Source organism: Zootoca vivipara, chromosome 13 (genome assembly GCF_965207765.1).
Source record: "Zootoca vivipara chromosome 13, rZooViv2.hap1.1, whole genome shotgun sequence".
Taxonomy (NCBI): Eukaryota; Metazoa; Chordata; class Lepidosauria; order Squamata; family Lacertidae; genus Zootoca; species Zootoca vivipara.
Window position 1 is genome coordinate 32528924 of NC_142596.1, and position 24561 is coordinate 32553484.

Consider the following 24561-nt stretch of genomic DNA (forward strand, 5'->3'; position numbering starts at 1 on the left):
TGCTAAAAAATGGAATGGATATAGATCCATCGTTTCCAAAAAGAAAGAAAGAGAAAGAAAGAAAGAAAGAAAGAAAGAAAGAAGAGAGAAAAACAACAGCAACAACTCTGGACACAGATTTATTTACACCATTTCAGACTAAGCTTTTATTTTTAATATTACAAACCATTTTTTTCTTTATTCACAAACCACTGTAGTGATATAAACACTAATTTCTAAAGACAGATATACACACTTGTTGGGTTTTTAAAGATTTGTAACTGTTTTGAAGTCACGATATTCTACATATGGTATTAATCATTTCTTTTAAAATCAGAATTCATATTATCAGTAATAATTTATATAACTGGAAAAAAACATTCCCTATATCAGACATACATTTGAATAAAATGAATGACCGGAGTGTTCTAGGAGTTTTCACAAAAATATTTTCCAACAGCATTCAGCAACCGTATCTGTTTGCAATTATCTCAAAGAATTAGACATCAGATACTTATTGGGGACTTCCCCTAAGTTGTGATACAGCCACTTACTTTAAATCAAAATGACAAACTAACTTATCACCCACACATCAGGAGATCTATGTGTGCAAAATGATTTTTTTTTGTAAGAAAATAAATATTTATTTAACAGCTAATTTTACTTTATTTTTGTTTTTTAAAAAAGGTATTTCAGAGTGCATCAAACATGCATTGTTTGAGAAGTCATGTCACTGGGTTCTCCAGGACTGGAGTAACAAATTCCCTGTCCAGGACTGATCTTAGAGGAAATTAGTACTACCAATTTGTAGTAGATGCCGGTATGCACAGCACTGACTGGCTAGTGCGTGTGACATCACCTGCCCAACCACTCACATCCTCTTAAATTGTGCCCCCCCCGGTCTAAAATGGTTTTTCCTTTGGGGAAAATAAAGTGACAAATGACTGCTTAAACAAGTCACCAACTATGCTGCACTTATTATTTAAGCAAAATAAAACAAGGCAGACAGCTCTCCTGAAGAAAGACAACCAGACACAGCATTCAAATTGCTGATAAGTATGTCTGGTGAATGCATTGTTGTGAAGGTGGGGAAATCTGGGCTCCCTCCATAGGTGAAAAACAAGGTGAAGAAAATCCCTTTTCAAGTTACATCCGTAAACACCCTTGGTTTCTGAACACTTAATATCTGGTGAATTCCCTGGCATTTCAGATATAAATGCACACCAGGAATGGCCATTCTCAACCTAAACACTAAAAATTTCCCTCACTATTTTGTGAAATTGTGTGTGTGTGTGTGTGTGTGTGTGTGTGTGTGTGTGTGTGTAACATCTCCTAAATTTGCTGCACTGAACTCAACAGAAACTGAGAAAGAGCACACATTATCTTCTGAAAGCTGTGTACATATCACAGGGCAGGCATAGGCAAACTCCGAACCTCCAGATGTTTGGGACTACAGATGTTTGGGACTAGCTAACAGGACCAGTGGTCAGGGATGATGGGAATTGTAGTCCCAAACATCTGGAAGGCTGGAGTTTGCCTATGCCTGCCACAGAGCATCCTTTCCTAACTTGCTGCTCTAGATATTGCTGGACTCCAACTTCCATCATGCTTGACTATTAGCCTTGCTGGCTGTGCCTACTAGGCATTAAGAACATAAGATCATAAAAAGAGCCTATGGCCTATCTTGTCCAGCATCCTGTTCTCATGGCGGCCAATCAGATGCCTGTGGGAAACCAGCAAGCAGGATTTGAGTGCAAAACCACTCTCCTCTCCTGCGGTTTTCAGCAACTGGCATAGCCAGTATGGCTAGTAGCCTTCAATAACCCTCTCCTCCATGAATCTGTCTGGTCCTCTTTTAAAGCCATCTAAGTTGGCGGCCAGTACAGTCGTACCTCTACTTACGTATCCCTCTGGATACAGAATCTTCGGGTTTCGGCCATGGCAAACCCGAAAGTGTATACTTCCGGGTTTCACCATGCGCGCATGCGCAGAAGCGCTCTGCGTTCCTTGCGCATGCGCAGAAGCATGCCTCTATTTATGTAATTTTCAGGGTGTGAATGGACCCCCGGAACAAATTAAGTTTGTATCCAGAGGGTCCACTGTACAGCCTCCTGTAGGAGCGAGTTCCATTGTTCAACTATGTGTTGTGTAAAGTTGTAGTCCAAAACATCTGGGGGACACCAGGTTGGGGAAACTGCCCTAGAGGCAGGCACAGGAAGAAGATTCTGGTGCTTTGCACCCACAGTTTGTGACAATAAGCTGGGGTAATTGCAGCTGGAGTCAATCGCCAAATATTTACACTCTAGCAAAGCAAGTCTTAAACTAAAGCTATGGGCAACTCTTGACAAGCACTGGAATGGAAAAAGAGTGGATCACCACAATGGTTTGGATCAATTAGTTTGTGTCCCAATCTAGAAAGGTCTTGTGGATATGGGAGCTATGGATCCTGCTCCCAACCCACGCAGACTTCCCAATTTCCCTCCACAAAGGGCAGGCTTTGTGCACATGAAGTGCATCCTTCCCTCAGTTGCACAAGATTTTTATGCATTCACCAGAATTCACCAATACTTTTGGTTAGGGGTATGCTTAAGCTGAACTTCCTTTGCTTTTGATACATCCCTTCCTCTACCTCATTCCTAGCCTCAAACTGCTTTGGAGACTCCCTTCAGGTTTTAAAAGCAGCTTCTGATTCAGTGGAGTAGATAGGAGGCAGTGGGATAGAAGAAATATTGGATTTGTGATTTGTGCATGAATTTCTCAGGATTTCATTCTAGGTCTAAAGCATGGGGGTTAAGCATGACAGAAGTTATGGTCCATTCCCTGGCTAGTGGAATACATTTCTTTCTTTCTTTCTTTTTTTTAATACATTTCTTTTTTTAGTAGCCAATATTTTTTCCATTGATAAATGCATCTTTCTCCCTTTACACTCTCTGACTCTATACCCTGTGTGTGGCTCTCCCTCCCATTTGGCTTTGACAAAGACGATCTACATACACACACATATATATTTATATATATATGCGCATGTGTATATTTCATCTTCTGATATAAATGCTCCAGAAACCTCGTTTTCAAATCTTGTGAAACTTTATTGATGGTTTATCGTTCAACTGATCATATCGCATGCACATTACGATGACAAAGAGGAAAGCCTGATTTCACAAACACTCTTTAAAAAGCAGAATTTTTTATAGCGAGTTGGCAGGTTCACAGCGGTGAATTGATCATTTTTATTTTTATTTATTTTTAACTATAAAGTGCTCTCCCCCCCCTTTTTTCCCCTTAGGCCCGCACCATACAGATGAGAATATAATAACTATCTTCAACAAAGAACAAAAAGAAAAAGAAAACCAAAAAAACTGTCGCGAGACAGTCTTTTTTCTGCTTTTTATTTGTTTTAAATACAAAAAAACCAAGAAGTTTCCCCTGACAAACACCCCCAACCTTAGGTTAACTTGTAAACAGGACAACAGATGTACAGACAAACTGCAATTTTTCAGCTGTGCCAGAAACTGCCTCTTTGGCATGAATTTTTTCAGTGCTTGCCGGGGGGGGGGGGAATCAGCGAATCAGACATGGGAAGTATCTGACATCAAACCACCTTCTGTTCATCTGATGATTCTGGTCTTTTTGCATTTGTTTTTAGTTGGGTCCAGCGAATTTCAAACACAACAGCCTCAGGTTGGGAAGTGGGGCAGGCTTGGAACATGTCAAAGAATTGCAGTTTGCTTACACGACACGGTCATGTTTCAAAAAGTACCAAGCAGATGAAAATACCATGATTATTATTATTATTTTTTCAATCTCTCTCTCTCTCTCTACTCAATGGTTGCAGTACTTGTAAAATGCGTATATAAACTTTTTATGTTTATTTATTTAATATGAGCAGCATTTTAAATTCTGTAAAAATGATTATACGTGTGTTTTATTTCTTATCTCTTGGTCTCTAACTGGGTTTTAAAACCTAAAGCGTCGTAGGTGTGTCATAATAATAATAATAATAATTCCACTGCACAGATGTAAATTTTATACACTCCCCCACCCCACCCCACCCCCCACCCCATTAAACCGGTACAAAGAATTTAACTTTTTTATTACTTTCTCTCTTTTTTGGAAAAAAAGAAAAAAAATAGAAACAGTGCTTTTATACCTTTTATTATTATTATCATTAATTTTTTTAATCCTCCCGTAATATAAAAGTCTGCAATGATATCAATAATTTATTATACTGGAAGAAATATAAAAAGAAAGCTTGTTCATGTTCTAACTAGCAGAGATTTTCTCTTTCTCCTCTTTTCTCCCCCCTTTCTTTCTTTCTTTCTTTCTTTCTTTCTTTCTTTCTTTCTTTCTTTCTTTCTTTCTTTCTTTCTTCCTAAAGAACTAGTTATGCTTGGAGCTGATCTTTACTTGGTGGGTTGCCTTGAAAGGGGGTGCCCTCCGGACAGCATTAAATTAGATTTTATGTACAGGTGTCAGTTAGAGCACCCCTCTCTCCTCCCTCCCTCCCGCCCCCGCCCTGCCCCAGCCTCAAAATTAACAACATAACCTTTGGCTTTGAATAAATAGTGAATAATTTAAAACAGCTGATATAGGACGATGGGTGCGCAGTGGTGGTCCCACTTTACGATTTAATCGTGTTGGACCCCCATCGCCACCGTCTCAAATCTCCTCTTTTCCCTCCCCTTTTGAAAACAAAAATAAATGTTAGATGCACAGGAGGGAGGGGGGACCCTGATGTCACTTTAACACTCTTACAAAACAAGTGAGGAATCCTGATAGCTTAATATTCAGCATATATAATTCATTTACATGATATAGCAGTCTTGATTGTGGCCCCCAAACAGATTTTATTTTATTTTATTTTATAAATTAGTTTCTAGCAGCTTTCTAGTTCAACCACGACAATGAAAATAAGAGTAATTAATCATAATTAATCATAATTTAATTTAATAATAATAACCTTCTACAGCCAGCAATCGAACTATGCAACGTTCGGAAATGAAAAGACCCACGATATTAAAATACACAGAACAAAATATCTGAGGTATAAGATAAAAAAATGTAGATTTTTTTCCTCTTTTTTATTTTTTTTTATTTTTAGAGTTGCTAAAATGATGCACTATTGCATGTATTGCAATACCCAGGCCTCGGAAAGCTTCCTTTTTTTCCCCCACATTGGAAGGGTTTTTATGGGTTTTGTCATTTAGTATGGAGCAAAACGGCTGTATCCCCCTCGGTATATACTAGCCTGCAATGAAGAAAGAACGAGACCGACATCATCAGCATGGCTCCTAGTCTTGGCATCAGTCAAGGGTGCAAAAGCATTCTGAAACAAAGCAATTTGATGGGTTGTTTTTTTAAACATCTACTTTTCTTCACAACGGGATTTGCAATGTTAATTTCTTTTTCTTTTTTAAAATTGCAAGCAAGGTTCAGGACACACCACTCAAAGTTGTTCAGACAGGTGCCAGCTGACCATTTAGTGATCATCAGCTTGGAGCTTGGAGGCGGTTGGAGGATGGATGGCGGCTAACAGATTGAGATTGAATCCTGACAAGACAGAAGTACTGTTTGTGGGGGACAGGAGGCGGGCAGGTGTGGAGGACTCCCTGGTCCTGAATGGGGTAACTGTGCCCCTGAAGGACCAGGTGCGCAGCCTGGGAGTCATTTTGGACTCACAGCTGTCCATGGAGGCTCAGGTTAATTCTGTGTCCAGGGCAGCTGTCTATCAGCTCCATCTGGTACGCAGGCTGAGACCCTACCTGCCTGTGGACCGCCTCGCCAGAGTGGTGCATGCTCTGGTTATCTCTCGCTTGGATTACTGCAATGTGCTCTACAACTAAGCCAGAATGCAGCAGCTAGACTGGTGACTGGGAGCGGCCGCCAAGACCACATAACACCAGTCTTGAAAGACCTACATTGGCTCCCAGTACGTTTCCTAGCACAATTCAAAATGTTGGTGCTGACCTTTAAAGCCTCTCCACCCCCCATCGTTCTGCCCGGACACTGAGGTCCAGCGCCGAGGGCCTTCTGGCGGTTCCCTCACTGCGAGAAGCAAAGTTACAGGGAACCAGACAGAGGGCCTTCTCGGTAGTGGCACCCGCCCTGTGGAACACCCTCCCATCAGAGGTCAGAGAGATAAACAGCTACCTGACATTTAGAAAATACCTAAAGGTAGCCTTGTTTAGGGAAGTTTTTAATCTGTGATATTTGATGTATGCTTATGTTTGTTGGAAGCCGCCCAGAGTGGCAGGGGAAGCCCAGCCAGATGGGCGGGGTATAAATAATATATTATTATTATTATTATTATTATTATTATTATTATTATTATTATTATTATATGATGGGGGCATGCTTCTTAATACCAGTTGATGGGAACCACAGGAGGGGGGGTGCTCTTGTGCTCAGGTCCTGCTTGCAGGTTTCCCATGATGGCCATCTGGTTGCCCACTGTGAGAACAGGATGCTGGCATAAATGGGCCCATTGACCTGACCTAGCAGAGCTCTTCTTAAGTTCTTGGGTTCTTAAGGGCCATGTCTCCATGGGTGGAGCATCTCTTCTTCATGCAAAAGGTCCCTGGTTCAACCCCTGGCATCTCTAAGAGAGATCTTGTTCTGAAATCTTGGAGACCTGACGTCAAGGTGCTGTTGAGCTAGATGGGCCAGTAATCCTTCTTGGTATAAGGCAACACATGTGAATCAAGACTGGGATCGAGTCCAGTGCTTGAACGGGAAGCTGCCTTAGACAATAATGGGCTGGGTAGACTCAGTATAAGGCAGCTTCGTGTTGGGGAAGGGCCATAGGCCAGTGGGAGATCCTTACATGCAGATAGTCCCAGGTTCAATCCCCAGCATTTCGAGGCAGGGCTGGGAATGTCCCTTTGTCTAAAATCCTGGAGAGTCACCACCCGTCAGTGTAGGCAATACAGTTGGACCTTGGTTCTCAAACGCCTTGGTACTCAAGCACTTGGTTCTCAAATGCTGGAAACCTGGAAGTAAGTGTTCCAGTTTCCAAATGTTTTTCAGAAGCCGAACGTCTGATATGGCTGTCAGCTATTGTTTCTAGGGCACCTGAACCAATCGGAAGCTGCGCCTTGGTTTTCGAACATTTCGGAAATCAAACAGGCTTCCGGAATTGATTAAGTTTGGAGCTTTTGTTTTTGTTATTTATTTTGCGGGGTTTTTTGTTTTGTTTTTAGGCTATTTTTTTTTAGTTTTGTTTTTAGGCTAATTTTTTTTTTGTGTGGAACCCAGTTCAGCGATTGATTGATTGATTGATTGTGTGGGTGCGGAAATGGATAAAAGCCCCTCATTCAAACAATGACTATCAACAGTGCAGGTAAGATTTTTTTTTGATTTTTTTTTTTAAAAAATCATCTACAATACTGTCTTATTTTATAGTACAGTACCTTGATTTTTGATTTCATTTTATGGATCAATGGTCTTGTTAGTAAAATTTATGTTAAATTGCTGCTTTAGGGGTTGTTTTTAAAAGTCTGGAATGGATCAATCCATTTTGCATTGTTTTCTATGGGAAAGCGTGCCTTGGTTTTGGAACGGTCTTCCGGAATGGATTAAGTTTGAGAACCAAGATACCACTGTACTGAGCTAGATGGACCCATTATCTAACTTGGTCTAAGGCCTCCTAAGTTCCTGCTTCATTCACAACTTAAACCCAAATATATACATGATTTTTTTATTATTAATTTTTGGTAATTGCCCAAACCTCAAATGACTTTTCATAGGCATTGTAGGAAATTTTGCTCTTGATTATTGAAACATTATTTTTTTTTGCATTTCCCTCAAAACACAACAGGAGTTTTGCCAAGCAGGACACGCCAATTTCACTTCAAACTGTTACTCATTCCTTAACCCCCCACAATAAAGTATCTGCAGGAATTTTTGCAGAGGAAAGACAGCGTAAATATTCCAAATTAAAAACAACAATTAGGATTAGGAAACCCCCAAGCACCTGAATTGTTTCCTCTGAGACAGCTCAATCACTGCCTGGAAATGCTGCCTGTTGAACCTGGGACCTTCTGCATGCAAAGCAGATGTTCTTCCTCTGAGATACAGACCTTTCCCAAATGAAATCAATACAGCCGTGCTCCCAGTGGGGATAGACAGACCTATGACAGCCTGGTCCATCCAAGCTGTGCATGGGAACAGACCTGATTTTGTCCCATTCCCATTTCCATGTTGGTTTCAAAGGGAAAGTCCTTAAAAATATGCCTAGGAATTAGGAATGTGTGTGTGTGTGTGTGTGTGTGTGTGTGTGTGTGTGTGTGTGTGCCGTGGAATAGTTTTGCATTCATTGAAACGAAGTAGGGTTTTCATTTCACCCAGGGCCAGCCCAATACATCTTGCAGCCCGAGGGTGATGGTGCTTTTTCTCTATTCCAAGTACAGAAGCAAACTGGACTGGAAGTTAAAACTTACTTCAACACTGTTGATGGGATAGAGTTCTCCACTGCACCTGAGAAAGCAAGCCAAATTACGGGGTCTAGAAAACCCCCCAATGCAGTAGCTGCAGGGGTGTAGCGAGGCGCCGTGACACCCGGGGCGGCAAATTGCCAGGCACCCGGGGGGGGGGCGTCGGCGTTATGTAACGACGCATGCATCGTTACGTGGCGGGGTATTGCCGCCCCCTCGTGCCTCCAAAGCCGCGCGCCTCCAGCTACAAACTCCGGGTAGAAAGCCCGCTGTGTTGAGCGGGCTTTCTACCTGGAGTTTTGTAGCTGGAGACGCGCGGCTTTGGAGGCGCAGGGGGCGGCGGTACCCCACTACATAACATGCATGTGCAGCATCCCTCTGCGCATGAGTGTTACGTAGCAGGGTATCGCCGCCCCCTGGCAACTCCAATCCGCGTAGTGCGGCGGGGGGTGCCACTTGGCGCCCCCACCCCGCGACACCCTAGCGGAGCCTCCAGCCTCCGCTTGGCGCGGACTTTTTACCGGGAGGCTGGAGGCTCGGCTTGGGAGTTGCGGGGGTGGGGGCTTCCCCCCCCATTGTGACGCCCCTGAGTAGCTGGGCAGAGAAATTGGGGTTAGAGGGATCAGATGGGAGAGTGATGCTTGCCTAACGATAGAACAAATCCCTGATCCCACTCCATCTCATCCCACTTTGATGACTGGCCTCTAAAGACAACATTCAGCACTGAATACAAGTTGTTGGCTTCTGCTTAGGCAAACCATCTGAAAGATTTTAAGATCAGCATAATAATAATAATTTTAATAAGATAAATTTGTTGGGGTGAGGGGGGTAAAGAACCTAGGAAACTGCCAACACTAATCTAGTTGTTTAGCTTAGTGTTATCTACACTGAGCAGCAATGGCTCTCCATGGGGTCTGAAAGACAGCAAGTCTTTCCCAGTTGTACCTTTAGATGCCAGAGCTTCAACCTGGGACCTTTTATATTTAGAGCATGTGCTGTACTACCGAGCTACGAGTCCTTTCTGCTGTGCATGTGACTGTCGCTAGTGCATGATGTACTTTTGGAAGCCCAGGGCTTGTGGGGAAGCCCCAGGTTGTAGAAACTGTCATATTTCACCTAAAGTAAAAAACGGAAGCTAATTTGGGGGGTCATTCTTCATGTGAAACGCTGGAGAAATGGAAACAGAAGAACAAATCTTTCTCAGGTAGGTTCTGCATCTTTAATCTCTGCAAAATTATACATAATAACAATAATAATATTAATGTCGCCCATTTGATACCAAGTGATTGGAAAGAGCATAAGGAGATCCCTGCTGGATCAGGCCAGTGGCCCATCTAGTCCAGCATCCTGTTCTCACAGTTTTTTTAAAAAATCTATCATCTGTACATGGGTATCACACATTCAGAGAACTTATTTGCAGACCCTCGTGCATGTACAATTTGGCAACACACATTTGTATCATCTGCAACTGGATCCACTGTGCCTCATGTTCCCTGTTCAAAGATACACACTCTCTTTAAGCCAGAAAAGGGGAAATGCCCTTCCGGATGTTGTTGTACTACAAATCCCATAACCCCTGACCATTGTTCATGCTGGCTTCTGGGGCTGCCAGGAGTTGGAGACCAACAGCATAAGAGTTGTAGGAGAAATTCAATTCAGTTCGCATTTCAATGTAAAACTTCCTGAAAGCGTATGTGAACCACAGAAATGTATGCTTGCGAGGGTGAGGCGCATGGCTGTTGTGTTCTTCCCTTTCCGCCCTGCCTGCCCTGCAACACGTCCCTAAAATGGGGATGAGTCCATCTACATTCTGGATTATGAGTAGACTATACTGCAGAGCAGAAGGGAAGGGTATGTATTAATATTGGGCACAAATATATCAAAAGTTGGGTGTGAATCAGTCTTGATTAAATCAAATGGCCTCACAGTTTTTCTGCAGTTTTCATTTCGCTGCTTTTCAATTGGTTGTGACTAACATTTTGCTTGATTGCCCTGATTATCTTAATTTAAGATAAACATGGTTCCACATAACGCCCCGGGGGGGGGTCTTTTTCTCCTGATGCAAAAGGCTAGCATTGCCCAACAAAATTTCCCCATGGGGTCTTTTTATGTGTACAGTTCAGTTTCACATGAATCAGCCTTCCTGTGGAGTGTGTGTGTGTGTGTGTGTGTGTGTGTGTGTGTGTGCTCGCACGCACCTGGTTAACTTTATGCAACAACAGGAGAGGGCCGCTGAATGCTCTCCTATCCTCTACTCTTTTCAGTACAGCTATAATTTTAAATATTAACTCTAATAATAAGGGAGAGAAAATAGCAGGGGTTCAGGCTGACTGACAGCAGAGGCCGGGAAATCTCAGTTTCAGCTCTTTATGCTTATAATCACTGGTGTGACTTGAACCTTCAGGCAATGTAAATTCAAGGCAAAAAGATTGGGGGGTTGGAGGGGAGAAAAGAAAAGAAAAGAGAAAGAATGGAGGCTACTGTGAAGGTATTCAATTTGTGATGTATTTAATTATCAAAATGACTAATTGTTCCATTAAGGTAAGTGCTCACCTAGGAGATATATATATATATATATATATATATATATATATATATATATCCTTATGTGTGCTACATTGCCAAGAAATTAAGACATTTGTCAAGTTTGCCGGGAAGGATTAATGTGGCATTTTAGCTGCCGTTAGCAGAAGAGACAAATTCAATTAAGGGAAAGTGAGAAGATGTCAACCATGCTAAGAACTGGGGGGAGGAGGGGAGGAGGGGAGGTTGGGGGCAGGCTGGGAGGCAGGGAAGGGGGGAGGGGGGTATATAAATCAGCACTTACCACGGCACCAACGCCGTAGGTGGTTGCTGGAGCAAGTGTGTGGTGGTAGGGGTCTGCAGCATAAAGTCGTCCGTAACTAAAAAGAAAAGAAAAGAAAAAAGAAAGCAGAGCTGAGGATTAATAAAAGAAAACCAAAGAAAACCCAGAGGTTAAAAAAGAAACGGAAAGGAATTGCAAAATGAATGCAATCAAACATTCCACTCTATCCAATTACACTGGAAATGAACTGACTCAGCACGTTGTGGACGCAATATCCTCTGGGGAAATGGGTTCAGTTTACAAATGAAAAGGAGGAAGGGGGGGATGGCTATAATTAGCTTTACGAGATTGAATGCAAGGCAAATAGGCAACCATGGCTGCAGAATAGGTGTGTTTTCAACTTAAGGGCCCTGGCACTGGTAGCAGCCCCCCCCACCCTACCCCCTCAAGGAAGCCTTAGGTGATTCTCAAAAGTGTGATGGACATAAGTAGAGAATAAATGGGAAAATAATATATAAAATGTCGAAGAACAAAAGGTTCTCTCAAAGGGTTTTTTAAAAATAAAATAAAATGTGCCAAGCAGCTGTTAAGAAGCAGTGTGCCTCTTCAGCCAACAATCCTAGTGGCTACAGTGGCAATGCAACTTCTTCTTCTTGTTTTTGTTGTTAATGGATGATAAATGCAACTAAGTGGGCAGAATTTGGTTTCTGAGTGGGAAGCAACTGGGCAAGGAGACCTTTCCTAGCATCCTCTTATATGACATCTGGAATGCAGGGCCAAATGGTGGTGGCGCACAAAGAAACATGCGTCAGAGAACATTAGTTCTTAATATGACAAAGAGTGACAGATCTACATATATGGCCACATGGAGAGTTTTCTCCACTTGCTCTTTTTCAAATGCAAAGTTCAACTTGCTCATATTCTGATGCCATTATATCTAGTGGTTTCCTATATCCACTAACCAAGCAGGGATGTGGAGACACAATGTATAATGCTTTCAGGTATAACACGCTACCAGGGACAAGTAGAACATGGGGCTACCATCTTTTTTTTGGCAACTGCCACCTCATTTCCCCCCTCCTCATTGCATGTAGTTAGGAATATAGGAACATAGGAAGCTGCATTATACCAAGCCACACCTTTGGTCCATCTACCATTCCCTGACTGGCAGTACTGTGGTACCTCGGTTTAAGTACACAATTGGTTCCAGAAGTCTGCACTTAACCTGAAGCGTACTTAACCTGAAGCAAACTTTCCCATTGAAAGTAATGGAAAGTGGATTAATCTGTTCCAGACGGGTCCGCGGAGTACTTAAACTGAAAGTTCTCAAACCGAGGCGCACTTAAACCGAGGCGCACTTAAACCGAGGTATGACTGTACCTGATCTCCAGGGTTTCAGAATGGATACATTCCCATTCCTACCTGGAGATGCTAAAGATTGAACATGGGACCTTTTGTGTGCAAAGCAGATGCTTTACTACTGAGCTATGGAGATGCTACCTATAGCCAACAGCTGGCAGTGTTTCCACCTAACGTTTTGCCATTGTTGATTCTGTTTAGCCAGTAAGTTTCATTGGCATAGCAACACCCCAAGTTAGGGACATAGATCAGGCACTTGGTCCAATCTCAGTGTTGTCTATGTGGTGTCAAGGGGTGCGGTAGATATAGTGTGATGAGAATGTATGAAACGTGCCAAATTTTCACTCATTTAAGAAAAAAACTAGGAAGAATATTACGCATGTGAAGTTTCAAGTCATTCCGGTTAACCTTTATTGCTCCTGGTTTACTCCCTGGGTGTACCAGCTTCTTCCTCTAATTTGCAGTTTTGGAGCCATTTTTCTTTCTTTTTTAAAGCAGGCAAACATTGACTTCTTCCTCTGGTAACCCATCCAATCAGGGGAAATGCATGTTATCGTGAAGTTAAATCAGATAGTGGACAAGGGGAAACTATCTTCACTCTCAAAAGGCTTTCTGAGGCTGCCATGTAGCCAATCGGATATGGATACAGGATGATGCCACTAAGCCAAGTTAGAGTGAGGGTAATACTTCAATCCCCAAATATGAGGGAAATTGTGTGTGTGTGTGTGTGTGTGTGTGTGTGTGTGTTCACCCCTTTCCCATTTTGTATCCACCTTCACACACCTGCAGTAATCCTATAGCTAACATTGTTGAGATTACTTCTGAGGGTGCTTTAACAAGAGCTTCTTTTTAAAAGAAAGCACTGCAACTTTTCGGATTCAGCCTGAAGTGCGAAAAGGTTATTCATTGCAAATGGTTTTCCTTTCACAAAGTCCAAAGAGAAATGTTGTTACTGTGGTCTATACAAAATGGAAAGCATTTATCTTGCCATAAATCTTGACTGATGAGTTTCTCACTTTGGCAGAAGTTGCTCTGACAAATTAGGACCAAATAATACCGGTGTTTTTGTGCGGTAGCAATGAATGTGTCTCTTTGTTTAGCAATTTAAAAGGCAGCTGTGACAGAGGGGGCACAAAAAATGATTAGCCTTTCCCCCAACAATGTAGATTGAAACATGTGATGCATTTAAGGGTTTTCGCCACAGGAAGACTAGGTGCATGTGCTGTGCAACATTTAATTTATTATTATTATTATTATTATTATTATTATTATTATTATTATCATCATCATCATCATCATCATCATCTTATTTATACCCTGCCTTTTCTCCTGATGGGACTCAAAGCAGCTTACATATAAAAGCAAGAATCACTAAAACCATAGAAAAAGCAATAATTAATAAAACAAACATTCATATAATAAAAACTATATATATTTATAAAAGCATACAAACGATTACAGTAAAAAGAGCAGTGAGTTCCCAAAAGTCTGTTGGAGGAAGAAGGTCTTCATTTGCCAACAGAAGGACCACATAGAGGGGACCTGTCTAGCTTCTCCAGGAAGGGAATTCCAAAGTCTGGGAGCAGGCAATGAGAATTTAGCTCTTGTTCGTTATCAAATTTCCACCTCCCCCCCCCTCCCACACACACTCAAAGACTCTGGGTTATATCCAACTAAGAGTAGATCCATTGAAATGGATGGTCCTAAATTAGATGTGTCCATTAACTTCAATGGGTCTACTCTGAGTAGGACTAAATGTTATGCTTGTTTTAATTCAGATAGTAGAATAATGTGGGGACCCCCCCCATATCTTCTCCCCCCCATATCTTTTCTTTTTCATTTCTGAAAAACCTAACTGGATCCCCCCCCCCCGGAACTGTGCTTATAATTGATTGATTGAAAAGATGAATAGCACACTTTGCCAGAAGAAGAAAATCTTCATAAAGTGGTTTGTGAAATGACTGCCTGGACATGTTGAATAAAGTATAGTTTACAACCATTAATTCATTTCATAACTCACATTTCCGCTGTAATACTGTATGCCAGCAATTACCCAACACAAACTATCAGAGACAAACCACAGACCTTCTATAATACATTTCCTGCATGTGTGAGTGTATGTTGTTGTTGTTAGTGTGTGTGGTATTTGGAGAGGGGAATCACCTCTGGTGGGGGACACACCGTGGTCTCACCTGCGGCTCCTAGAGGCTATCAGCATGCAACAGCAGCCATACCACACAAACTGCTTTGACTGACCGGCTAAACCAGATGGGGGTAGCCAACAGGTCTCAAACCTTTGGTTGTTTCATTGGGTTGTTTTAGTTTTTATTACGTATCGTGTGTTTTTATATTGTGCTTTTATATTGTAACCTCCCTGAGACATGCGGGTATAGGGCGGTATACAAATCTGTTTCGCCAGAAGCGGCTTCGTCATGCTGGCCACATGACCCGGAAGCTGTACACTAGCTCCCTTACCCAGTAAAGCGAGATGAGTCGTCTGCGACTGGACCTAACAGTCAGGGTCCCTTTACCTTTTTACAGTAGTAATAAAAATAATTGGTGAGTTAGGGACTTCCCTTGAATGAAGAGACAGGCTCCGGCAGATTGAGTGGATGAGACCAATAGTAAGTCCAGCAGTCAAGAAGGCAGTTTCTGCACATGCTGTATAGCGAAGTGAGGGGCAGATGGGGGCTCATCAACATGGAAAGGGAGTCCATCTAGGAGAAGGAAAACTGGCCCTAAACCTCCTCTGCCTTGTGGGATATCTTTGGGAGAAGAAGAGGCTAAGGAGTAAACACTATACAGCTCTATGCAACTCCTACCTAAGATGGTAGGATGGCACCTTGTATGCCTCTTTCTAGCAACTTTTGCAGAAAGACTGGTACTCTGCTTTCCTTTGGACAACATCATTGAGGCTGAGAGCAGTGGGGTCTTGTGGTCTGGGCAGCCTAGGACCTCCATACACACTGCTCAGACTGAGGAGGTCACTTTGGTGCTACTAATGCAGCAGTTTGACTTTATCCCCAGAGGTGCACTCCATTTTCTCAAGAAAGATGGATGCCAAAAATAACAACTACAGTATTATTATTATTATTATTATTATTATTATTATTATTATACCTCATTGCCAGAACTGGCTTTAAGGGCGTTACAGATATTAAAATGAGTGTGCACTTGTGATGAAAAAAGGACAAAATAAATAAATAAAATAAATGAGTTCAAGCAGGAATCCAAACAAATGAGTTCCAAATGAAAATGAAACAAGTCCTTTCTTCACTGTTTCTATTAGCATGTAATAGAGGTAATGAGAGGTGTAACTACAGCACAAGTAAGAGAAAGGCTAAAGGGACTGGGAAGAGGAATAGCAGTTGAAATGGATAGGCAGAAAATTGATGTCTACCAAATGGTGACACAGTGTTCTCTCTCTCCTTCAAATTTGACACAGCTGGTTCTTTGGAGTGGGAGTAGAAAGCCTAATCATTTCATCCTAATAACCACAAAAGTTGCACATGGGAGAAATGTAACTGGATTTCATATTGAAAGCAATGGGGGCCTTAAGGGATGTGTGCCTTTCTGAAATTGCCTCAAAAACAAGGATCCTTTCCACAGTTTCTTTGAAACTTGGCAGTTTTTCCTGCTTTGAACAGTTGAATGCATGAAGGTCTCAGGCCATGTGGGTGGCAAACACGGTAGTTCCAGGCATCCGGAGGCTGGTTGGGTCCCTTGGTGACATTAGTGAAAAATGAAAAGAAATGGGAATGGCGAAAACAAATGGACTAACTTTGAATCACTTGTTAAAATAAAATTTAGTTCCTGCCTGGAACTAAAATAGGCAGGTAGACATTACAAAACAGCTTTTCATATGTCTCCATAGACAGTCTTCTATGAAAGCAAAGTTATACCTGGGTGGCATACCTAAATTAAAACACCATCGAATAATAATAATAATAATAATAATAATAATAATAATAATAATAATAATACAATTATTTAATGAACACAGAGAACGCAGAATTATACATAAACTGAGGCCAGAACTGACATTTTCCTTCTTGCACACCTGGAACTCTACTAACTTCAAGCATGCACCATTCATTTTAGTTGGGGGGCTCCTTTACCTCTGTCTCTTAGATGGTTTTGGCCCACTTGAGTGGCAAAGTTAACCACACAAGAAAGACGGAAGCAAGGCATTCTGGGGTTTTCTTTGGGCCAATCAGCATGGGCCAAAATCTACGCTGTATGCAAGTGCTGCTCTTGTAAGCTGATACTGCAATCCACCCACCTACCCACACTCGGTGGCGTAGCTAGCTGCCTGGCTGCCCGGGGCAGCAAATCCGAAGGCACATGAGGCATGTGCGGCGGCGCTGCAGCAAACCCCGCAAGCAAGCCGTGGAGTGAGGCAGGCTCGGTTGCATCGGGGCTTCTCCATGGTGGCGGCCGTCGGAGGTGGTCAACCCTGTCCAGCCTGCTGCCCCCCGCCCAGCCTGCTGCCCAGGGCGGTGTGCCCCCGCCCCCCTATTACTACGCCACTGCCCACACTTGGTAAAATGTTCCCATACCTGGAGGTGGGGAGGGGAGAGGTAGAGGTAGAGAAGGATTTTTTTTGTGGTACCGTATGATTGGCTGTCAGGGCATTGTTTTTCTCATACCCCTCACCGCTGTTTACATCTGGGATGTGGTGCTATAGATCTGGCTAACTGGTTGGGTGGGAGATTTGCATAGCTCACCCATGCATGAGGGACATCTGACCAAATATCTCCCATTGGTGACTGGATCCCCACCTGTGATTCAGGCCAAATTCTGACAGCAGTTCAATGCCTTCTCCAAAATGAACATGGCAAATCCATCAAAGGGGTCACTTCATTGGGCTCTACCACCCAAGAGCTGCTTTTGGGCTGATTTGCTTGTTGCTTTTAAAGAGAACGCTCCCCTCTTGGTGTAGTACAAGAGGGTCAAACTCTTCATGAAGAAACCTAAGCATCAGCATATGCAGGGAGATATTTCCAAACAACAGCCATGTAGATATTATCTGATAATATATATTGAGTCCTTTCCCCCCCTTTCATGTGATGAATAAACTTTATTTTTCTTCCTCAGGGTGACCTCTGCCTTCAGAATATGATGGTTTTATTATGATTAATAAATTTCATTTCCACAGAGGAAAAGGAACAGTGTCAGCTTAAACGGAGAGCATGCTGGCTCCCTTCTTTTTAAATGCTAATTTCAAAATGCACCCTTACATGACACAAAAATTGAAACGCTCACGAGGGTTAGCCCTCTGGATGCAGATACCCCTCTCAAAGGGATGCCAGGGCAGGAAACACGCTAGGGGTGTTCAGATGTCACATTCAGTGTGTCTACAATGGGTATACATGTGTACACAAACAGTTGAGGTGTGCAAAGCGGCAAGTGTACACTCTTGTAGCAAACACTTGTACACAGCTTGTACCTGTTGTTAGCTGCCACCATTTCCAGATTCAATCCTCAGTGGCATCTCTAAGTAAAGCTAGGAATGTCCCTTGCCTGAAACCCTGGAGAGCAACTGCCATTCAGTGTCGGCAATACTGAATTGGATGGACTCAATACTGAATTGGATGGACTCAATTCAGCACCAGGTAGCTTCCTTTGCTCCTATTAACTTCCGCTTCCTAGCTGCAGCATTTGATGCTGAAGCTCACTCAACATATGGTTTCTATGCATTCTCTGATGGCTAAGAAATTAGTCATGAAAGCATGTAAGCAAGATTTCAAAAGCCAAAGAGGGCAATAGCTGGATTTTTGTCAGGCAAGGGAGTGCTCTGTGCATCTTCTTTCTTTCTTGGATTTGCACTGGTGTATAATGTGTGAGAGCTGCAGGATTCACTCCCCACTTCGTGCACACTAGTTGTTGTGCAATTGTTGTTTTTCCTTTTGTTTTCAGAACTGGACCCAATCTGGTTCTCATCCAGTGCAACAACTTGTGGCCTTGGATGGTGATGCACTTCCTTATAAGTTCAGTGGGGCTCAGGTGTGAATCATGATGTGGACATAAATGCATTTGAGCATCTTCATCTGCACATGTTGTGTGTATGTGGAAAGTTGCCCATGCAAACAGATTGATGGCTTGAATACAAAGCATCTCTCTAGTGGTCTGCACTTTGTAGCCTTCTTGGGTACCTAACTTTCCCAAAATAGTAATTAAAAAACACAATTTCCTCAGCTGGGCTGTTGCAGTGTATCTTTTTCTTATTGTTGCACTCAAGAGGAAGGGAACACAGGAAGTGTTTCAATCTTTTAATTATGGCAGCTCATTTGAACTAAGAGCATAAGTAGAAGTGGATAGAAAAAGTTTCCCCCTCCCTCTCATAACACTAGAACCTAGGGAGATGCAATGAAGTTGAATGTTGGAAGATTCAGGACAAAGGAAAGAACCGGTAAGTGATTCTTCATGCAATGCATAGTTAAACTATGGGACTTGCTCCTACAGAAGGCAGTGATGGCCACCAACTTGGATGACTTTAAGAGGATTAGACAAATTCATGGAGGACAAGGCTATCAGTGACTACTAGCCCCAGTGGCTATGCTCTGCCTTGGTAGTTGGAGGCAATAATGCTTCTGAATATTAGTTGCAGGAAACTGCAGGAGGGGAGAATGCTCTTTTGCTTGCGTCCTGCATGCAGGTTTCCCACAGGCATCTGGTTGGCCATTATGAGATGCTGAACTATACCTAGATCACCTCCATTTTTGTAGTCCCATTAAAGCAGGGAAAAAGCCCCCGGTTACCCTCTGCCAAGTCAGGAACACATAGGGACATGAGAACAAAGGAAACTGCCTTATAGTGAGCCAGAGCATTGCTCCATCTAGTGCAATATTGCTGACACTGGCTGGCAGAGGCTCTCTTGCGTTTCAGGCAGGAAGTCTTCATGATCTCTACCCAGAGATGCTGGGGTCTGAACCAGGGAAACCTTCTGGATCATAAGCAGGTGCTCTACCACTGAACTATGGCCCTTCCAACTATGACTCTACTGTAGGCATTGACACCACACACACACACACACACACACACACACACACACACACACACATTTCAACCTTCTATCTCTGCTGAAGCATTTTGCGCTTTCTGAATAGCTGGGGAAACTGCATAATCCTAGGATTACTTGCACACTCCGTTGCCCATGCGTGCGCTTACAGAGACCCGCACACATGCTTGAGTGTGGCACAAACAGAGATAATTCTCTCTCTCCCTCTCTCTCTCTCTCTCCCTCTCTCTCTATATATATATCTTTGCACTGCTTTGTTATCAATGGAGGTTTGGAGTGCAACCCCTTGCAGAACCCGGACTGCCTTAATCTTGTCAAGTTGTCACGTTTGACTAGCCATGCAGACTGACCTAGAACTGCGAGCGCACGAAAGGCAAGCTGTCAAAGAGATAATGACAAAGATGCCAGGAGGGTTTGCCAGTGTTTCTCGCTGAGCGAGAGGGAAGGATTAATCAAACTTTAGCTATGCAAGGGGAGAGGATAATCTGAGTGTCGACTGGTGGCTGTCCCTGCCGTCGCGCCTCTTACCCTAGCAGCTAACCTGCAGTAGTTGGCCTGGGAGGTGGGGGGGGGGAGATAAAGAAGAAGCCAAGGCCCATGAAAGGCATACACCACTATGGACTACAGCAATAGAAAGATGCTTTAAAAGTGCCAGACAATAGAAAGGATAGTTGGATTTATTGGGGGAATTTAATTGTGCACCATAGCACAATAGAGGAGGGGTTGCCAACATAGGGCTTGTCCACACTTCCACTTGTCCCATGCCTAGAAAGCTTGGGTCTGAGTGGTTTGCCCCTTGGCTCACTCCTTTCCCACTCTCAAAGGTAAACAGAACAACTGTCTATCCGCAGAAAACCCAACAGCCATTTGCTCCAATTGTGTGCTAAAGAATGGTTTTCCCCATTCTTGAAGTGGCTGAGACTGGGGCAAAGGGGAAGCAAGGTCAGAGCCATGTGGTTCCACCAGCAGAACCAACATCACAAATCCAGAGCCTTTGCTGGATGGCTTGATCAGCCGTTCAGGCATAGGTGACTTCAAGGTTGGATTACTGCGATGCGCTCTATGCGGGGCTTCCCTTGCGTTTGGACTGGAAAATGCAGTTAGTGCAGAACGCTGCAGCACAGTGGCTGGCAGGAGTGAGACATTGTCAGCATATAATAGAGTTCTGCTCAGGGATCTGCATTGGCTGCCAATTTGTTACTGGGCCAGACTCAAGCTGTTACTAATATGTAAGGCCCTTAACTGCTTGGGACCAGTTTACTTGCCCCATATATAACCACTCTGATCCGTGGAACTGGGACTTCTATAGGCACTACAAAATGTTCATGCTGCACTTTGATCTAGTGATCTAGTGTGGCAGCTGCAACAATCTGGAACTCACTGCCTATTGAAATTAGGCAGGCACTTTCCCTGTATCTTAAAAACCACTTCTGCTGACGCTAGCATATCCATGCATGTAAAGCTGACATGTATTTTAATCAGTAATTTTAGAGTTCTAGCCATAGTTAGTTGTATTCAGAGCAGACCCATGGAACTTAATGAACATGACTGACCAAGGTTTATTAAAGTCAGTTAGCTGAATAGAACCATAATAGTAGTAGTAGTAGTAGTAGTAGTAGTAGTAGTAGTAGTAGTAGTAATAATAATAATGTATTATTTCTACCCCACCCATCTGGCTGGGTTTCCCCAGCCACTCTGGGCGGCTTGTAACAAAAGATTAAAAATACTGGTACATTAAAATATCAGTCATTAAAAACTTCCCTAAACAGGGCTGCCTTATAAGATGTCTTATAAATGTCAGATGGTTGTTTATTTCTTTGACAACTGATGGCATGGCGTTCCACAGAGTGGGTGCCACTACCGAGAAGGCCCTCTGCCTGATTCCCTGTAGCTTCACTTCTTGCAATGAGGGAACTGCCAGAAGGCCCTTGGTGCTGGACCTCAGTGTCTGGGCTGAACGATGGGGGTGGAGATGCTCCTTCAGGTATACTGGGCGGAGGCCATTTAGGGCATTAAAGGGCAGCACCAACACTTTGAATTGTGCTCGGAAACGTACTGGGAGCCAATGTACAGTGGTGCCTCGCTAGACGAATTTAATTCGTTCCACGGGTCTTTTCTTATAACGAAAAATTCGCCTAGCGAATCCCATAGGAATGCATTGAAATTTTTTTGGAATTTTTTTTTTTTTTTGCCCATAGGAACGCATTAATTGAATTTCAATGCATTCCTATGGGAAACCGCGATTCACTAGACAAATTTTTCATAAAACGAATTCGTCTAGCGAGGCAACCTCCGCTCAAAAAATCCTTTCGTTAAGCGGAAATTTTGTTAAGCAGGGCATTTGTTAAGCGAGGCACCACTGTAGTTCTTTCAACCCTTAGCTTATAATGGATACTTTTGTCAATTTTCTTCATTTCCCCTTTTCATAAGCTTATTTTTAACATTTGTTTTCTACTAACAATTTCTAACATTTATTCTTTGTAAACTGCTTAGAGGCTTTATTTGTAGTAAAATGGTATGCAAATGTTGTTGAATAATTAGGTAAAATAAACTGCATGGCTCTGCCCCTGCTGCTGCCCTTCCCTACCGCAAACTTGTCCAGCTAAGCAGCCACGATCTTGGTGTTGGGAGGACTCTGCCCCATCCACACACCCTATTACTGGAGAGCTCATTGGCACTACAAGGTCCTCTTTGGTCTAAATCGTTACATAAGTATGCCAAGTAAATAAAAATCTGAACATCAGTTGAATAGGATTCTTAGGCAGATCTACATTCATGGTTTTAAATGTTAAGGAATGGTTTTCATAATGTACCATACTTTTCCACGTACAGTGGTGCCTCGCTAGACGAAATTAATTCGTTCCACAGGTCTTTTCTTATAGCGAAAAATTCGTCTAGCGAATCCCATAGGAATGCATTGAATTTTTTTGAATTTTTTTTTTTTTGCCCATAGGAACACATTAATTGAATTTCAATGCATTCCTATGGGAAACCACGATTTGCTAGACAAATTTTTCGTAAAACGCATTTGTCTAGCGAGGCAAGTTCCGCTCGAAAAATCCTTTCGTTAAGCGGAAATTTCGTTAAGCAGGGCATTCGTTAAGTGACGCACCACTGTATAAGATGATTTATTTTTACACTAAAATGATGTAAAAAATAGTGGGTCGTTTTATACACGGATAGTGCAGGGGGGGCGGGTGATTGGTTGCAGCCATGAGTAGGAGCTTGTATGTGGTGATTGGTGGCTGTGGCAAGGGCTGCTGTGGATTGGCTACTGCTGCGGCAATTGGTCGTACGATTGCTGGCAGCGCATCAGCTACGCGTGCGGTTCTCAACGTTTGTCAGTTGTGTGATTGACATTCGGCACCCCCCCCCCCAAAGCTCAATAACTCTGGGCAATCCTCCCCAAAAACTCTGGGCCATCTCCCCCCATTTTCTTAAATTGGAGTCCCCAAAAATAGGGGTAGTCTTATACACGGGGGCGTGCTATACATAGAAAAATATGGTACTTGGATACATGATGTCCTACTTTTAATGTTCATAATGTTGACACCAGAGGGTGCTGCGGAGCAACCAGCAGTAGGGAGACAGTATTTTGATGGGGGAAAAACAAAGGTAAGAAGCACTTTAATTTACAAGTATTCCCTGTGCTATTTTAGAAGGATATATCTTAATATTGTTCTAATAACATTAAACAGGTCAGTGTAGATCCAGCCTTAATATTCCTCGAAAAGTTCAACATTTTCAAATTGCTCCACCAAATGCATCCCTCACTCGTTTGGTGAATAGGTTCATCAAATGCATCCATCAGACCCCTGATTATATATTTGAACTAGTACATGTTGGAGTGAGGTGCCATTCATACAAAGTCTTCTTACGAGTTTTCTCTGATGCTCATGCAACTTGAAGTTTTAGTGAAGTTTTAGTGAAGTTTTAGTGAATATAGAGCAATAAGTGTTATCTGGTTTTACATTTCCAGTCGTTCCCCATCCCCACCCTATTATATTCACATATTTTCTATGCCTTGCATCATTTATGAACAAGAACATGTTATAGACCTGGACAATAACCCTAACCTGTCATACCTCGGTTTAAGTATGCTTAAGTTATGCCCTAACTTGTTGGTCCCACCCATACCCAACTCCTCATAACAATCCTGACATCTTGGCTGCAGGTAGGGAAGGACAAATTTGTCAGTTTCAGTTCCTCTCAGTTTCTACTCCCCCAACCCCAATCTTACATTCAGTTTTGTACATTCCAGGGGGGTTACTTAAGACTGTTATGAGATGCTCAGTTGCGCCAGGCTGTAGCTTGGCTAAGCGATCAGCAGTTCAGGTGTTGTTTTATAAATGAAGTACTATAGTGACTAAGAATGGATGAATGTGTTGATTTTGGTTCTCTCGGTTTCTCATTTTCCCAATCTTAAATTCAGTTCTCTATATTTCTACAGCAATTTGCTAATTTTCTTACTTTCTTTTAAGTCCTCACGAAAATTCTTCAGCATTTCACTCTGAATTTCTCTTCACATACACATTTGCATATGCAGGTTTGACTAGAGCACACATTTCTACAAACAATTTCTCTCAATATAGTGCATCTTAATGTTATTTTTACCAATATATCCATTGTTGTGCACACTTTTGCCTAATAAATGGATTTTTCAAAACACCGGTTGGTTGAAGAACTGCATCACAAAATTCAGATTAAGTGTGGATTTTGAAGGACAGCTGTGTTTCTGTTTGCTTATGGTTTCAGAATGTGCAAATTTGATAGAGTCAGATTTAAATGTGCACTGAATCGATATGGCTTAGAGCAGCAACTTTGCTACGTATATATATAATTTTTTAAGGAGAGCTGCCAATTTGGGGGCATCAACCCTTTTGCAGCGTGAAAGCCACTGTTACAAGCATGGGGTGGCAGTGGTTTTGAGGATGTATTCAGGTCCCCTCCAAGTCTAAGGTTTT

At 42.6% G+C, this 24561-nt stretch overlaps 1 protein-coding gene across 4 annotated transcripts in view; it reads right to left on the reverse strand.

The window, feature by feature from the left end:
- Positions 1-4350: 4350 nt before the first annotated feature.
- Positions 4351-24561, reverse strand: part of RBFOX1 (RNA binding fox-1 homolog 1) — an 882054-nt gene continuing 861843 nt past the window's right edge. For all 4 annotated transcript variants that reach the window (XM_088656526.1, XM_035132149.3, XM_088656525.1 and 1 more), the window contains 2 exons: positions 11239-11314; positions 4351-5305 (listed from right to left, as the gene is read on the reverse strand). In XM_088656526.1, coding sequence (XP_088512652.1) covers positions 5183-5305; positions 11239-11314 — 199 coding nt within the window. In that variant the 3' untranslated portion in view covers positions 4351-5182. The remainder of the gene's footprint in view (positions 5306-11238; positions 11315-24561) is intronic.